Source organism: Aotus nancymaae, unplaced genomic scaffold (assembly GCF_030222135.1).
Source record: "Aotus nancymaae isolate 86718 unplaced genomic scaffold, 86718_ANA_hifiasm-v0.15.2.pri h1tg000008l, whole genome shotgun sequence".
NCBI classification, from domain to species: domain Eukaryota; kingdom Metazoa; phylum Chordata; class Mammalia; order Primates; family Aotidae; genus Aotus; species Aotus nancymaae.
The window spans coordinates 49,513,095-49,527,247 of NW_026988419.1; the positions used below are offsets into that span (position 1 = coordinate 49,513,095).

General features: G+C 40.5%; 1 protein-coding gene across 1 annotated transcript in view; it reads right to left on the minus strand.

The window, feature by feature from the left end:
• Positions 1-12,696: 12,696 nt before the first annotated feature.
• Positions 12,697-14,153, minus strand: part of NUP35 (nucleoporin 35) — a 33,734-nt gene continuing 32,277 nt past the window's right edge. The window contains exon 9 of the mRNA XM_012468622.3: positions 12,697-13,327. Coding sequence (XP_012324045.2) covers positions 13,250-13,327 — 78 coding nt within the window. The 3' untranslated portion in view covers positions 12,697-13,249. The remainder of the gene's footprint in view (positions 13,328-14,153) is intronic.

Genomic DNA, 14,153 nt, shown 5'->3' on the forward strand with positions numbered 1-14,153 from the left:
AAGTTTGAGTTAGATACATTTTTAAAGTACTGAGTACATGAAAGCTGTTTTCAATAATAGACATCTATTTAAATCCCACTGAAACTGTGCTTCAAAACCTGCTGCCAAGACTTTACTACTTACATAAAAAAAACAGGAAGAAATAGATGTTTTAAATTTATAAAATATCTTTTGCTGATGAGCCGAAAAAAAACCTGATAACTTAAGACATGACCCAAAGGCTCCAGAGAAACCTTTTTCACCAACCCTCCTGAGACCAGCCTGGCCAACATGGTAAAACCCCATTTCTACTAAAAATACAAAAATTAGCCAGGTGTGGTGGTGCATGCCTATAATTCCAGCTACCTGGGAGGCTGAGGTAAGAGTATCACTGGAACTTGGGAGGCAGAGGCTGCAGTGAGACAAGATCATGACACCGCACTCCAGCCTAAGTGACAGCGTGACACTCCATCTCCAAAAAAAAAAAAAAAAGTTTGGAGTCCCTTCCCTGTGTCTTTTCTCCTACCCCAGTATACACTACCCTGAGGTTTCTCCCAGTTTGCAGAAATCAGAGATCTTGGAGCTGAAGGATGCATATGTGTCCTTTGAGTCAGAGATGCTTTTTTGTCCCAAGAATGTCCCTATGCCTCAGCCTAGACAGTAAGTGCTAGCACAAACAAAATATATGAAGAATTCAGTGATACTATTTAAATGCTCACAATTAACAAATGTGTCCAGTGATTTACATTGAGATCATCCTTTGCATGTTGTAAAGTTTTAAGTAAACTTTTTTATATGGCCAAAAAGAAATCTTTTATTTGGCTTTATGTCCTTTTTAAAATACAATCTTTTTAAATATTCTTTAATCAGTAATTAATTAAGGAGCTGTGATTGGAACCCTGGAAATTCATGTAAAATATTTCTCCAGTTCACCTAAATTTAAGTGGCTTAAAAATCAAATAACCACCAGGCATGATGGCTCACACCTGTAATCCCAGCACTTTGGTAGGATAAGGCGGGTGGATCAACCTGAGGTCAGGAGTTCGAGACCAGCCTGAGCAACATGGAGAAACCCTGTCTCTACTAAAAAACAAAATAGCCTGGTGTGGTGGTACATACCTGTAATCTCAGCTACTCCGGAGGCTGAGGCAGGAGAATTGCTTGAATCCAGGAGGTGGAGGTTACAGTGAGCCAAGATCACGCCATTGCACTTCAGCCTGGGCAACAAAAGCAAAACTCCATCCCCCTCCCCTACAAAAAAAACCCACAAACAAATAACCTTGGGGGTTGGGTCAAGATGGAAGACTAGAAGCAGCTCATGCATGCCATTCTCATGGAGAGGAAACAAAAGCGCTAGTGAACACTGACCCTGCAGGCCAATCAGATGAGAATCCACATCAGGATCCATCAAGGCAGCAGGGGGAGAACAGAGAGGAGAGAAGCTGGGCACCAGCCTGTCTAGGCTCAGGGCGGAGGCAGGAGAACCTCTCCAACACAGGAGAGAATGAATAAGTGAGAGCATCCTAGGGGATGCACACTCTCCACAGGGACCTGTGCAAGACTGAAAACAGGAGAATCCTCCTGGCTCCCCTGTGCCTCTCGCACTGTGCTTCTGAGGACTGAGGTGGAGAGACACCGGGACATTTTGTAGGGGCAACACTCAAGTCCAAGGGAACCTCAACAAGCCTTGACCCCCAAAGCAGACCAGCACCGGTGCCACAGACCCAATAAAGGCTGTAGTCATGGTGCCTGGGAGCAGTAAGATTACTCCACACCCCCTCACCAACAAGGCTTGGTGCCAGCCTCCAGCCCTGTGGTCCCACTTCTGCCTGGACTCAGCCAGTGGCTGCAGCCTCTTGTCCTGGGAAACACCCAGACAGCAGGGTGGGTGACCCCAGCCACCCCACCCACCCCTACTATTGGTAGCCAGGTGGGCAGTGCTTGCCAGAGCTTCCGACTCAAAAGTCCCACTTCTGTGTGAACTCAGCCAGAGCTTGCAGCTCCCTGCACGTTGCCCAGAAAGCACCTAGCTAAAAGGGTGTGTGACCCCACCCACCCCCACCATTAGAAGCCAGGTAGGCAATGCCTGCTACAGATTCCAGCCCAGTGTTCCCCCTTCTGTGTGGATTTAGCTGACAGGCACAGCCTCCTGTTGTCCTGGCACACACCTGGATAACAGGGCGGGTGACCCTACCCACCTCTGCAGCTGGCAGCCAGGCAAGCAATGCCTGCTAGAGCTTGAGCCCAGCTGTCCCACTTCCATCTGATTGTAGCACCCCATTGTCCCAGGAAATACCCAGAGGGTAGGGTGGGTGACTCCAGGAAAATCATGCCTGCTACAGCTTCCAGTGCAGAGGTCCTACCTCGGCCTGTATTTGCCGAGAGGCACAGCTTCCTGTTGCCCTGGAAATGCCTCAATGGCAGGGCAGGCAACTCCACCTACTCTTATAAGAAGGGCCACACTGGCTAAAGCTTCTAGTCCAGCTTATGCCTGGGCAGGCATAACCCTGTGTCCCCCCAGGAAGCACTCAGACAGCAGATTAGGGCTGACCCAGCGAGTATATAGCCTGTCTACAGCTGTGACCCCTGCCTGAGGGAGCTCCATGAACAAGAATACCCAACAAAAGAAAAGCAGGGGCTGGGCATGATTGCTCACACCCATAATCCCACACTTTGGGAGGCCAAGGCAGGTGGATTACTTGAGGCCACAGGTTCAAGACCAGTCTGGCCAACATGATGAAACCCTGTCTCTGCTAAAAACACAAAAATTAGCCAGGTATAGTGATGGGCACCTATAGTCCCAGCTACTCGATAGGCTGAGGCAGGAGAATCCCTTGAATCTGGGAGGCAGAGGTTGCAATGAGCCAAGATCACACCACTGCACTCTATCCTGGGTGACACTCAGGATATATATTAAAAAAAAAAAAAAGAGAGAGAGAAAAAGAGAAAGACAGAAAAGAAAAGCAGGCACAGAGACAGTAATTGGGGGGATCCTCCAAGACCCAGGAGCAGACTAGAATTAAGGCCAGTTGACTGAATTCACCTTATAACACAGTCAAACCACCAAGGGCATCAAAGAGGTAAAATGCGGGGGAAAAAACCATCCAAAGACAGCAACTTCAAAGGCTGAAGGAAGATCAGCCCACGCAGATGAGAAAGAACCAACACAGTAACTCCAGCAACTCAAAAATCCAGAATGTCTTTTCATCTCCAACCATACTAGTTCCCCAGCAATGGTTCTTAACCAGGCTTAAAAGGCTTAATGTCAGAAATAGAATTCAGAACATGAATAGGAACAAAGACCATCAACTTTCAGGAGAAAGCTGAAACCCAATCCAAGGAATCTAAGGACTACAACAAAATCATAAAGCAGATAAAAGACAAAATAATCATTTTAAGAAAAAACCACTGAATTGACAGAGCTCAAAAATTCACTTCAAGAGTTTCACAATATAACCACAAGTATTAACAGCAGAATTGACCAAGGTGAGGAAAGAATCTCAGAACTTGAAGACTACTTCTCCAAAATAACTCAAAACAAAAATACAAACTAACAGCAAACAGAAAAAAGCAGCACTTGCTATTCCAATTTCAGACAAAACACGCTTTTGACCAACAATGATCAGAGAACATAAAGGGCATTACACAATGGTAAAGTGTTCAACAAGAAGACCAAACTATCCTAATATATTAATATATGCACCGAACACAGAAGCACCCAAATTCACAAAGCATGTTCTTAGAGACCTACAAAGAAACCCAGATAACCACACAATAATAGTGGGAGACTTCAACACCCCCTGACAATATTAGACAGATCATCGAGGCAGAAAACTAACAAAGATATTTGGGACATGAACTCAACATTTGGCCCAGGGGCCCAACAGACATCTACAGAACTCTTTACCCCAAAACAGCAGAATATATATTCTCATCTGCACATGGCACACACTCTAAAATCAACCACACACTCTGCCATAAAACAATCTTCACCATATTCAAAAAAACTGAAATCATACCAAACACACTCTCAGACCACAGCACAATAAAAATGGAAATCAAAACTAAGAAAATCACTCAGAATCATGTAATTAAATGGAAATTAAACAACCTGCTCCTGAATAACCTTTGTGTAAACAGGAAATTAAGATAGAAATAAAGAAATTATTTGAAACTAATGAGGACAAATAAAACAACATATCAGAATCTTTAGCACACAGCTAAAGAAGTGTTAAGAGGGAGAAGTTGGCAGGGCCCAGTGGCTCACGCCTGTAATCCTAGCACAATGAGAGGCCAAGGCGGGCAGATCACTTGAGGTCAGGAGTTCAAGACCAGCCTGGCCAACATGGTGAAACCCCATCTCTATTAAAAATACAAAAATTAGCCAGACATGGTGGCATGCACCTGTAGTCCCAGCTACCTGGGAGGCTGAGGCAGGAGAATTGCTTGAACCCAGGAGTCGGAGGTTGCAGTAAGCCGAGATCGCACCACTGCACTCCAGGCTGGCGCCTGGCAACAGAGCGAGACTCTGTCTCAAAAAAAAAAAAAAAAAAAAAAGAAATGCTTGAAACCAGGAGGCAGAGGCTGCAGTGAGCTAAGATCATGCCACTGCACTCCAGCCTGGATGACAGGGCAAGACTCAAAAAAAAAAAAAAAAAAAAAGGAAGGAAGGAAAAAAAGGAAATAAAACTTCAGGCCAATATCCTTGATGAACACAGATGCAAAAATCCTCAACAAAATACTAGCAAACTAAAACCAGCAGCATAGTAAAGAGCTAATCTATAAAACCCAAGCAGGCTTTATTCCTGGATGCAACATGTACAAATCAATAAATATGATTTACCACATAAATCAGAACTAAGTACAAAAACCATCTCAATAGATCATCTCAACAGATGCAGAAAAGGCTTTCAATGAAATTCAACATCCCTTCACATCAAAAACTCCCAACAAACTAGGCACTGAAGGAAAGTATCTCAAAATAGTAAGAGCCATCAATGACAAACCTACAGCCAACATCATACTGAATGGGCAAAAGCTGAAGCATTTCCTTGAGAACCATATTAAGACAAGGATGTCCACTCTCACCATTCCTATTCAATATAGTACTGGAAGTCCTCCTGGCTAGAGCACTCAGGCAAGGGAAAGAAATAAAAGGCATCTGAATAGAAAGAGAAAAAGTCAATCTATCTCTGCTTGCAGACAATGTATTTCTATACCTAAAAAAAAATCCCATAAGCTCTGCCCAAAAGCTCCTAAATCTGATATACAACTTCAGCAAAGTTTCAGGATATAAAATCAGTGTACAAAAATCAGTAGCATTTCTATACACCAAAAACGTCCAAGCCAAGAGTCTATTAAAGAATGTAATACCATTCACAATAGTCATAAAAGTTATAAAATATCTAGAAATACAGCTAATAAGGAGGTGAAAGAATCTACAATGGAATCATAAAACACTGCTAAAAGAAATCAGAGATAAAACAACAAATTGAAAAATATTCCATGCTCATGGACAGGAAGAATCAATATTGTTAAAATGGCCACAATGTCCAAAGTAATTTATAGATTCAATGCTATTCCCATTAAACTAGCATTGACATTCTTCAAAGAATTAGAAAAAAGCTATCTTAAAATTCGTGGAACCAAGAAAGAGCCCAAATGGCCAAGGCAATCCTAAGCAAAATGAATAAAGCTGGGGGCATCAAATTACCCAATTTCAAACTATACTACAAGGCTACCGTAACCAAAACAGCATGGTACTGGTACACAAACAGACACAGAGACAAATAAAGAATTCAGGCAGGCAGATCACCTGAGGTCAGGAGTTCCAAGACCAGCCTGATCAACAAGGTGAAACCCTCTCTCTGCTAAAAATACAAAATTAGCCAGGGGTGGTGGCACGTGCCTGTAATCCCAGCTACTGGTGAGGCTGAGGCAGGAAAATGACTTGAACCCAGGAGGCAGAGGTTGCAGTGACCCGAGATCATGCCATTGCATTCCAGCCTGGGCAACAAGAGCAAAACTCCATCTCAAAAACAAACAAAAACTCAGAAACAAAACTGCACACCCAGAACCATCTGATCTAAGCAATGAGGAAAGGACTCCCTATTCAATAAACGGTGATGGGATAATTGGCTAGCCATATGAAGAGGATTGAAACTAGACTCCTTCCTTATACCATATACAAATACCAACACAAGATGGATTAAAGACTTAATTGTAAAACCTAAAACCATAAAAATCCTGAAAGAAAACCTAGGCAATACCATTCTGGATACTGGCCCTGGCAAAGATTTCATGACAAAGGCACCAAAAGCAATTGCAACAAAAACAAAACTTGACAAATGGGATCTAATTAAACTAAAAAGCTTCTGCACATGGGGGAAAAAATAAACAAAACAAAAAAACAAAACCCATAAACAGATTATATTAGTCAGGGTTCTCTTAGAGGGACAGTGCTAATACGATATATAGATAGATAGATATCCTCTCCTTTATGTGTATATATATCATCTTATATACATATGATACCCCTTTTCTATGTATATATATGAGATATACACATATATACATATATATATGAGATGTATACATATACATATATATGCATATAAAGGTATATCTATTAAAGGATTAAGGATATCTATTATATACATATATATGTATATATGTGTGTGTGTGTGTGTGTGTGTGTACAAAGGGGAGTATATTAAGTATTAACTTACACGATCACAAGGTTCCACAATAGTCTGTCTGCAAGCTAAGGAGCAAGGAGAGCCAGTCAGAGTCCCAAAACGGAAGAACTTGGAGTCTGATGTTAGAGGGCAGGAAGGATCCAACATAACAGAAAGATGTAGGCTGCGAGGCTAGGCCCATCTCTCTCCTTTTCACGTTTTTCTGCCTGCTTTGTATTTGCTGGAAACTGATTAGATTGTGCCCACCAGATTAAGGGTAAATCTACCTTCTCCAGTCTACTGACTCAAATGTTAATCTCTTTTGGCAACACCCTCTCAGACAGGATTAATACTTTATATCCCTCAATCCAATCAATTTGACACTCTGCATTAACCATCACACAGATTAAATATATAACCTACAGAACTGAAGAAAATACTTGCAAATTATACATCCTACAAAGATCTAATATTCATAATCTATAAATTAACAAGCAAAATCAACCCCATTAAAAAGGGGGCAAAGGATATGGACACCTTTCAAGAGAAGACACATATATACAGCCGACAAGTGTATGAAAAAATGTTCAACATCACTAATCACAGAAATTAAGATGAAAACCACAATGAGATACCATCTCACGTCAGTCAGAAAAAAATGTTTATTAAAAAGTCAACAAAAATGTTGGCAAGGTTACAGAGAAGAGAGAACACTTATACACTGCTGATAGGAAGGTAAATTAGTTTAGCCATTGTAGAAAGCAGTGTGGCAATTCCTCAGAGAATCTAAAACAAAATTTCCATTTGACCCAGCAACCCCATTAGTTGGTATATATCCAGAGCAATATAAATCATCCTGTTGACAGATTTTGGGGTGCAGGGGAGCACCCAGCTCGCTCCCCAGTGGGCTCCAGGCTCTTGGTCTCTCACTCTCTCAACAATGAGAGAGGGGAATACGGCGGGTGTGCTCGTAAATACCAGACCCAAAAAAGTGTTTGCAGAAAGTGATTTATTTAGGTAGAGAAAGAGAAAAAGGAGAAGAGGAGAGAAAGCTTTCATGAAGTGTGTGTGGAAGGGGACCCAAGTATGGAATCCAGGAGAGGAAAAGCAGCTTCCACGAGAGTGGAAGTGGGCCCCAGAGGGGAAATCCGCCCAGAATTAGGGAGACAGGGGCTTTTAACCTGGGAGGAATTCCCACCTTCTCCAAGCCCCCTGGCCAATGAAAGAAGATCCTCTGAACTTCCACTGGAGTAACTGACTGTTGATATTTCCCCGCACCCAAGAAAAACAGAAACCGTAATCTCCCGGATGGAGAGGCACAGGAGAGGGGCATGATGCTGGGAAGTTCTTGCCCTTAAAACTGTGCCCCCTTGTGGACTCTTTAAGAGAACACATTGCCTCAATCCCAAAAATAATGCACACGTATATTCATCACAGCACTATTCACAATAGCAAAGACATGGAATCAATGTAAACACCCAACAACAGTAGACTGATCGGATAAAGAAAATATGATACATATACACCATGGAATACTACACAGCCATGAAAAAGAACAAAATCATGTCATTTGCAGCAACATGGATGGAGAGGCATGCCATTATACTAAGCAATCTAACACAGGAACAGAAAACCAGATACTGCATATTCTCATTCCATGTGTATTCAATGTGGAAGCTAAACATTTGAGTATGAATGGACACAAAGAAGGGAGCAACAGAAGTTGGAGGATGGGAGAAGGGAGAAGACTGAAAAATTACCTATCATGTACTATGTTTATTACGAGTGACAAAATCATCTGTACACTAAATCCCTGTAACACACAATTAATATATGTAACAACATTGCATATGTACTCCTGGGCCTAAAATAGAAACTAAAAACACCTAAATCTCAAAACGTCACAGTTCCACAAAACTGCATTCTTAAAAAAATTTTTGTCCTATTGCTGTAGTATCTATGTGACCTTAGATAAGATATTAATGTATTCTGTGTTCTTACCCTCTGTTCTAGTTACTGTGTACCCTACCACAAATCAAAAAATGAATAATCAAATGTGGTAATATACATATGAGAGAATATTATTCAGCCTTAAAAAGGAAATTCTGATATATAGCATATATGAATCTTGAAGAAATCATGTTAAATAAAATAAGCAAGTCACAAAAAATACCAATACTGCAAGATTCCACTTATATGAGGAAGCATAGTCAAAACTGTGGAGCTAGAAAGAATAGTGGTTGCCAGGACCTTGGAGAAGGGACAGTTACTATTTATTGGAATTTCATTTTTGCAATATTAAATGAATTATGGCAATGGACAGTTATGATGGTTGCATATTATGAATGTATTTAATATCACTGAACATCTCTTAAAAATTGTTTTAAGATCAGATGGGCACAGTGGCTCTTACCAGTAATCCCAGCACTTTGGGAGGTCAAGGCAGGCAGACCGCTTGAGCCCAGGAGTTCAAGAGCAGCCTGTGAAACATGGCAAACTCTGTCTCTACTAAAAAATACAAATTAGCCAGGCATGACTGTATATGTCTGTAGTCCCAGCTACTTGGGAGGCTGAGGTAGGAGGATCGCTTTAGCCCAGGAGATTGAGGCTGCATTAAGCTGTTATCATGCCACTGCACTCCAGCCTGGATGAGAGAGCCCGTCTCAAAAGAAGAGGGGGGGTGTGTGTGGTTAAGATGGTAAATTTTATGTAATATGTATTGTACCACAAGAAAATGCAGATAACCACACTAGTGAAATTCTGAGGGTTCCATTGGTCTGTAGCATGCTAGGAATACCCCTCACTAAAAGATAAAATTCCACCTTGACCCTCCTATGATTAAAAAGAGATACAGCACTTCACAGGCTTCTGGATTTTAGAAACACAAATTAGAGATAAGAAAACCCCTCTGACCCATTTCTTACGTGGCTTAGATTTTAGTGGGCCGAGTGAAGGAGTTCTGGAGCAAGTTTAGGCATATGGTACAAATAACTCAACATTTAGGCCATGTGACATGGCAAATCCCATGATGCCAGAGACATTCCTGGTAGACAAGGATGCTACATAGAGTCTCTGGCAACTCCTGATTATCTAAGTCCTAACACAGACCTTTAGGTTTCTGGAGCTAGGTCAGTTTTTCTGCAGCAGATAACTAGTCACTATTTAAAGAGTAGCTCCTCACATCAGAGCACTTCAACTGTGACCAGAGCTATCCATCACAAGCTGGGTACTGTCAGATCCACCAAACCCTAAGACTAGACCAGCACAGTAATAACTCACGGTACATTCAGGCTGGTGCCCAAGCAGATCCTAACCCTCCAACTTTCATGAAAAATGCCCCAGGTAACTTACCTCCAAGACACCAGCACCTCACCCTCAGTTCATGGCTTCATTGGGGTTCATCACTACTATCAGGTAACAGAGGAGCAAAAACCCTCAGGTTTGGTTCACAGATAACTCAGCTTGGTATTTTACTGTAAACCAAAGACTGACTCCTGCCCTATCAGCGTGAGTAGACCTGAAAGACAGTGAAAGGGAAAAGCTGCCTTCTGGCCTGAGCTTCAAGCAATAAACCTAGTCAGCACTTTGCTCATAATGTAACATAAAATGAAACGCTCACTAGACTTTATGTCATCTTTCTAGGCATTTAGCTTGCTAGAGGTGCATTTTCTAGTCCATTCCTCAGGACACACTCAAGGGACACAACCCCATTCCCTGAATTCTTGCAACTGATAGTGTCTGAGGAGTTACTTTTATACTTAACCAGTTTTGGTAGATACAAAATCTTTTACCCACATTTTCTTTCCACAGATATCTTAAAGGCTTTTCCTCCTGACATAGTGCTGCTGTTTTAACTCTTGCTCTTATAAGTCACTTGCTGTTTCCGTCTAGTCAAATCCAAAGTTTGTATATTGCTATTGGCTGTTCCAGTATAATAATCTCAGGTAGGCAGGTTACTCTTCCAATGTGTAGTTCCAAATTTTTTCCAGCAAAGTAGTCATTGATTTTGTTCTGTATATTGCATTTTTTCTTTTCTGTCACTAAAATTTGTTATATCCCTACTAATCCTTTTTATCTCTTTTCTTTCTGATTTCTAAAAGTCCTCCATTTTTATCTTTCATTTCTCTTAGGGCATTATCTGTTGTTCATCAGCTGTTGTTTATTCTAGCCTTAATTTCTGGCACTTGATCTCTCAAGTCGTCCACTTGGCCCTCTTCCAAGTGTACTTTACTTCCTTTTGTTTCTGCTCTCAAGCTTTTTAATAAACTTTCACTCCTGTTCAAAAAAAAAAAAAACTTCTGATTTTTTTCCTCCATTACTAGTATTTTCCCAAGTTCTTCAATTTTATTTTTGTTGTTCTTTCATATCTTGTTATCATTTTCTAAACATCTTAACTTAATTTTAAGGAATACTCTATAGCTTTTATCCATTTTATAGGCATGCCTTTCTGGTGTGCTTTCAATGTCTACAGGCATGCTATTTTTTTTCCTTATACTCCCTTTTTTTTAACAACCTTGCATGACTATAGTTTCATGTTATTTATTTTTGTTTGAAGTCAGCTTCTCTGAGCTTTTAAAAGAAGGCTTGGTTCAGGGTAACTTTCCTAACATCCCAGATATCTCACTTTTGTTGTTGTTTTTATACAGTGTTCAAAACTAAGATGGCTTGCTTTCTGAAATTTTCCTGGATCTCTTAAAATAAATCACAGATACAAACAGGGGTAAGATATATATGATACTGGGAGAAATAACAAAACAAAATATAGCAAACAAATATTTTTGGGCCAAAAGCAAACTTCACACTCCATGAAGGTCTATGCAAACAAAACACCCCCTCCAATAAACAATAACCCTTTTAATAAAAAGTGTATTAATTCAAATACAAATGCAGGACTTTTAACATGGAATTTAGTAGCCAGTTCTACCTTGAATAATTGAGTTCCGCAAATAATGAAATAGGATATAAAATATAATCCTAAATTGGAAGACAAAGACTTCAACGTGAAAGTTTTCAGATGAAAAAATACTTTGAATTTTCATTCATGCCAGCACATTCCTCAGTATTACTTTTCAGCACTTTGGGAGGCCATGGTGGGCAGATCACTTGAGGTCAGGAGTTCAAGACCAACCTGGCTAACATGGTGAAAACCTGTCTCTACTAAAAATACAAAAATTAGTCAGGCACAGTGGCACATGCCTGTAGTCCCAGCTACTCAGGAATCTGAGGCACAAGAATCGCTTGAACACAGGTGGAAGAGGCTGCAGTGAGCCAAGATCACACTACTGCACTCCAGTCTGGGTGACAGAGCAAGACACTGTTTAAAAAAAAAAAAAAAAAAAAAAAAGATATTAATTCTGTCCAGTGGGAGTGGGATACTGACATTGTAATTCCATGTAGAAATATTCTTTTCTGACATATCCTCAAGTATTTACAGTAAAATGACATCTTATCTGGGATGTGCTTTCAACAAAATAAAAAAAGGAAGAAAAGAAACAAGTATGGCAAAATTTCATGGTAATTAAAGCTGGGTTACAGGTAAATAACAGTTCATAACATATTTTCTCTTTCAATGAACACTTAAAGCTTTTTATAATAAATCACCCTTTCAAAAAATGTTCAATACATATTGATATCATTTGGATATTTGTCCCCTCCAACTCTCACACTGAAATATGATCCCCAATGTTGGAGGTGGGGACTAGTGGGAGGTCTTTAGATCACGGGGGCAGATCCCTCATGAATGGCTTGGTGCCCTCGCTGCAGTAATGAGTTCATGTGAGATCTGGTTACTTAAAAGAGTCTAGAACCTCCTTCTTCCTGCTCTCTTCCTCTCCTTCACCATGTGATATGCTGGCCTTTCTTCACTTTCCTCAGCAAGTAAAAGCTCCACGAAGCCCTCACTGGAAGCACACGCTAGCATCATGCTTCTTGCACATGTGTAAGCCAAATAAACCCTGAGCCAAATAAATCTCTTTTTTTTTTAAGTAAATTACCCAGCCTCAGGTATTCCTTTACAGCAATGCGAACAGACTAATACACATATCATTGACAATGTTTATTATCAAGAAACTTTAGTTGTAGGTTTTTTAAAAGAATGTTCGTTTTAGAATACACAAAGAGGACACTCTGTGACAGGATATATACAAACAAGGATAATTAAAATATTAAATACTATCTAAATTAAAAGACCATAATTAAAATTGCTAATTATAATCTTTGTGCCTTGGTAGAAATAACTATAGTTCTCCTTCATGAAATTCACCCCCATCTTTTCATGAAGACAATGAAGTCTCACCACAATTTCAGTTATTTAATTAACAATAATCAACACTGAGTTTTCTGTGCTGAAGCATGCACTGTTACAGAAAGCATAAAATCCTATTTACAGGGATTTTTAGTTTTCTTTAAAATGTATCTCAAGCATCTTTTAAAGTGCAAGCTACAAATAGAAGCCTTAATGAAAAAGGCTTCTTTCTAAAAGAAGCATGAGATAGCTATCCAATACTGCAGGAATGGTTATATAACTAACCGAAGGAACCAGCAGCACTCGGCTAACTCTGTTTTAGTGTAGCAACCTCCTCCTTAGTCTTCTACTACCAGCCAAACATGTATTCCATTGCTTTGGATACAAGACTTTCATCTTTTTTTGGTGTTTGTCTGTCAGAAATAACCTATTAAAAAAAAACACACAAAAAAAACTGTTAGGTTATTGTTTCTTCAATGTCATAGTCAATTCTAGAGTTAATTGCTCATTTAAAAGAGAAACATCAAAATGCATTTATAACACTGAATTGTATATTTTTTAAATTAAAATATGAACTTAGAATATCCTACGCTTTTAAGAATGCCAAAATTTTATTCCTTTGGCAAAGTAAATAACATCTGTTTCTTAAATTAGAAAACTGAATGGCTGGGTGTGGTGGCTCATGCCTGCAATACCAGCACTTTGGGAGGCAAGGTGGGTGGATCACTCGAGGTCAAGAGTTCAAGACCAGTCTGGCCAACATGGCCCCATCTCTACTAAAAATACAAAAAGTTATCTGGGCAGTGGTGGCATGTGCCTGTAATCTACTCAGGAGACTGAGGCAGGAGAATTGCCTGAACCCAATAGGCAGAGGTTGCAGTGAGCTGGGATCACACCACTGCACTCTAGATTGGGCAACAGGGTGAGACTCTACCTCAAAAAAAAAAAAAAAAAAAGGAAAAAATTGAATAAATAACACAAAAGCAGCCACGCGAGTTGGCTCACACCTGTAATCCCAGCACCTTGGGAGGCCAAGGTGGGCAGATCACCTGAGGTCGGGAGTTTGAGACCAGCCTAGCCAACATGGAGAAACCCCATCTCTAGTACAAAATACAAAATTAGCCAGGTGTGCTGGCAGATGCCTGTAATCCCAGCTACTCAGGAGGCTGAGACAGGAGAATCACTTGAACCTAGGAGATGGAGGTTTCGGTGAGCCGAGATTGCGCCATCGCACTCCAGCCTCAGCAACAAGA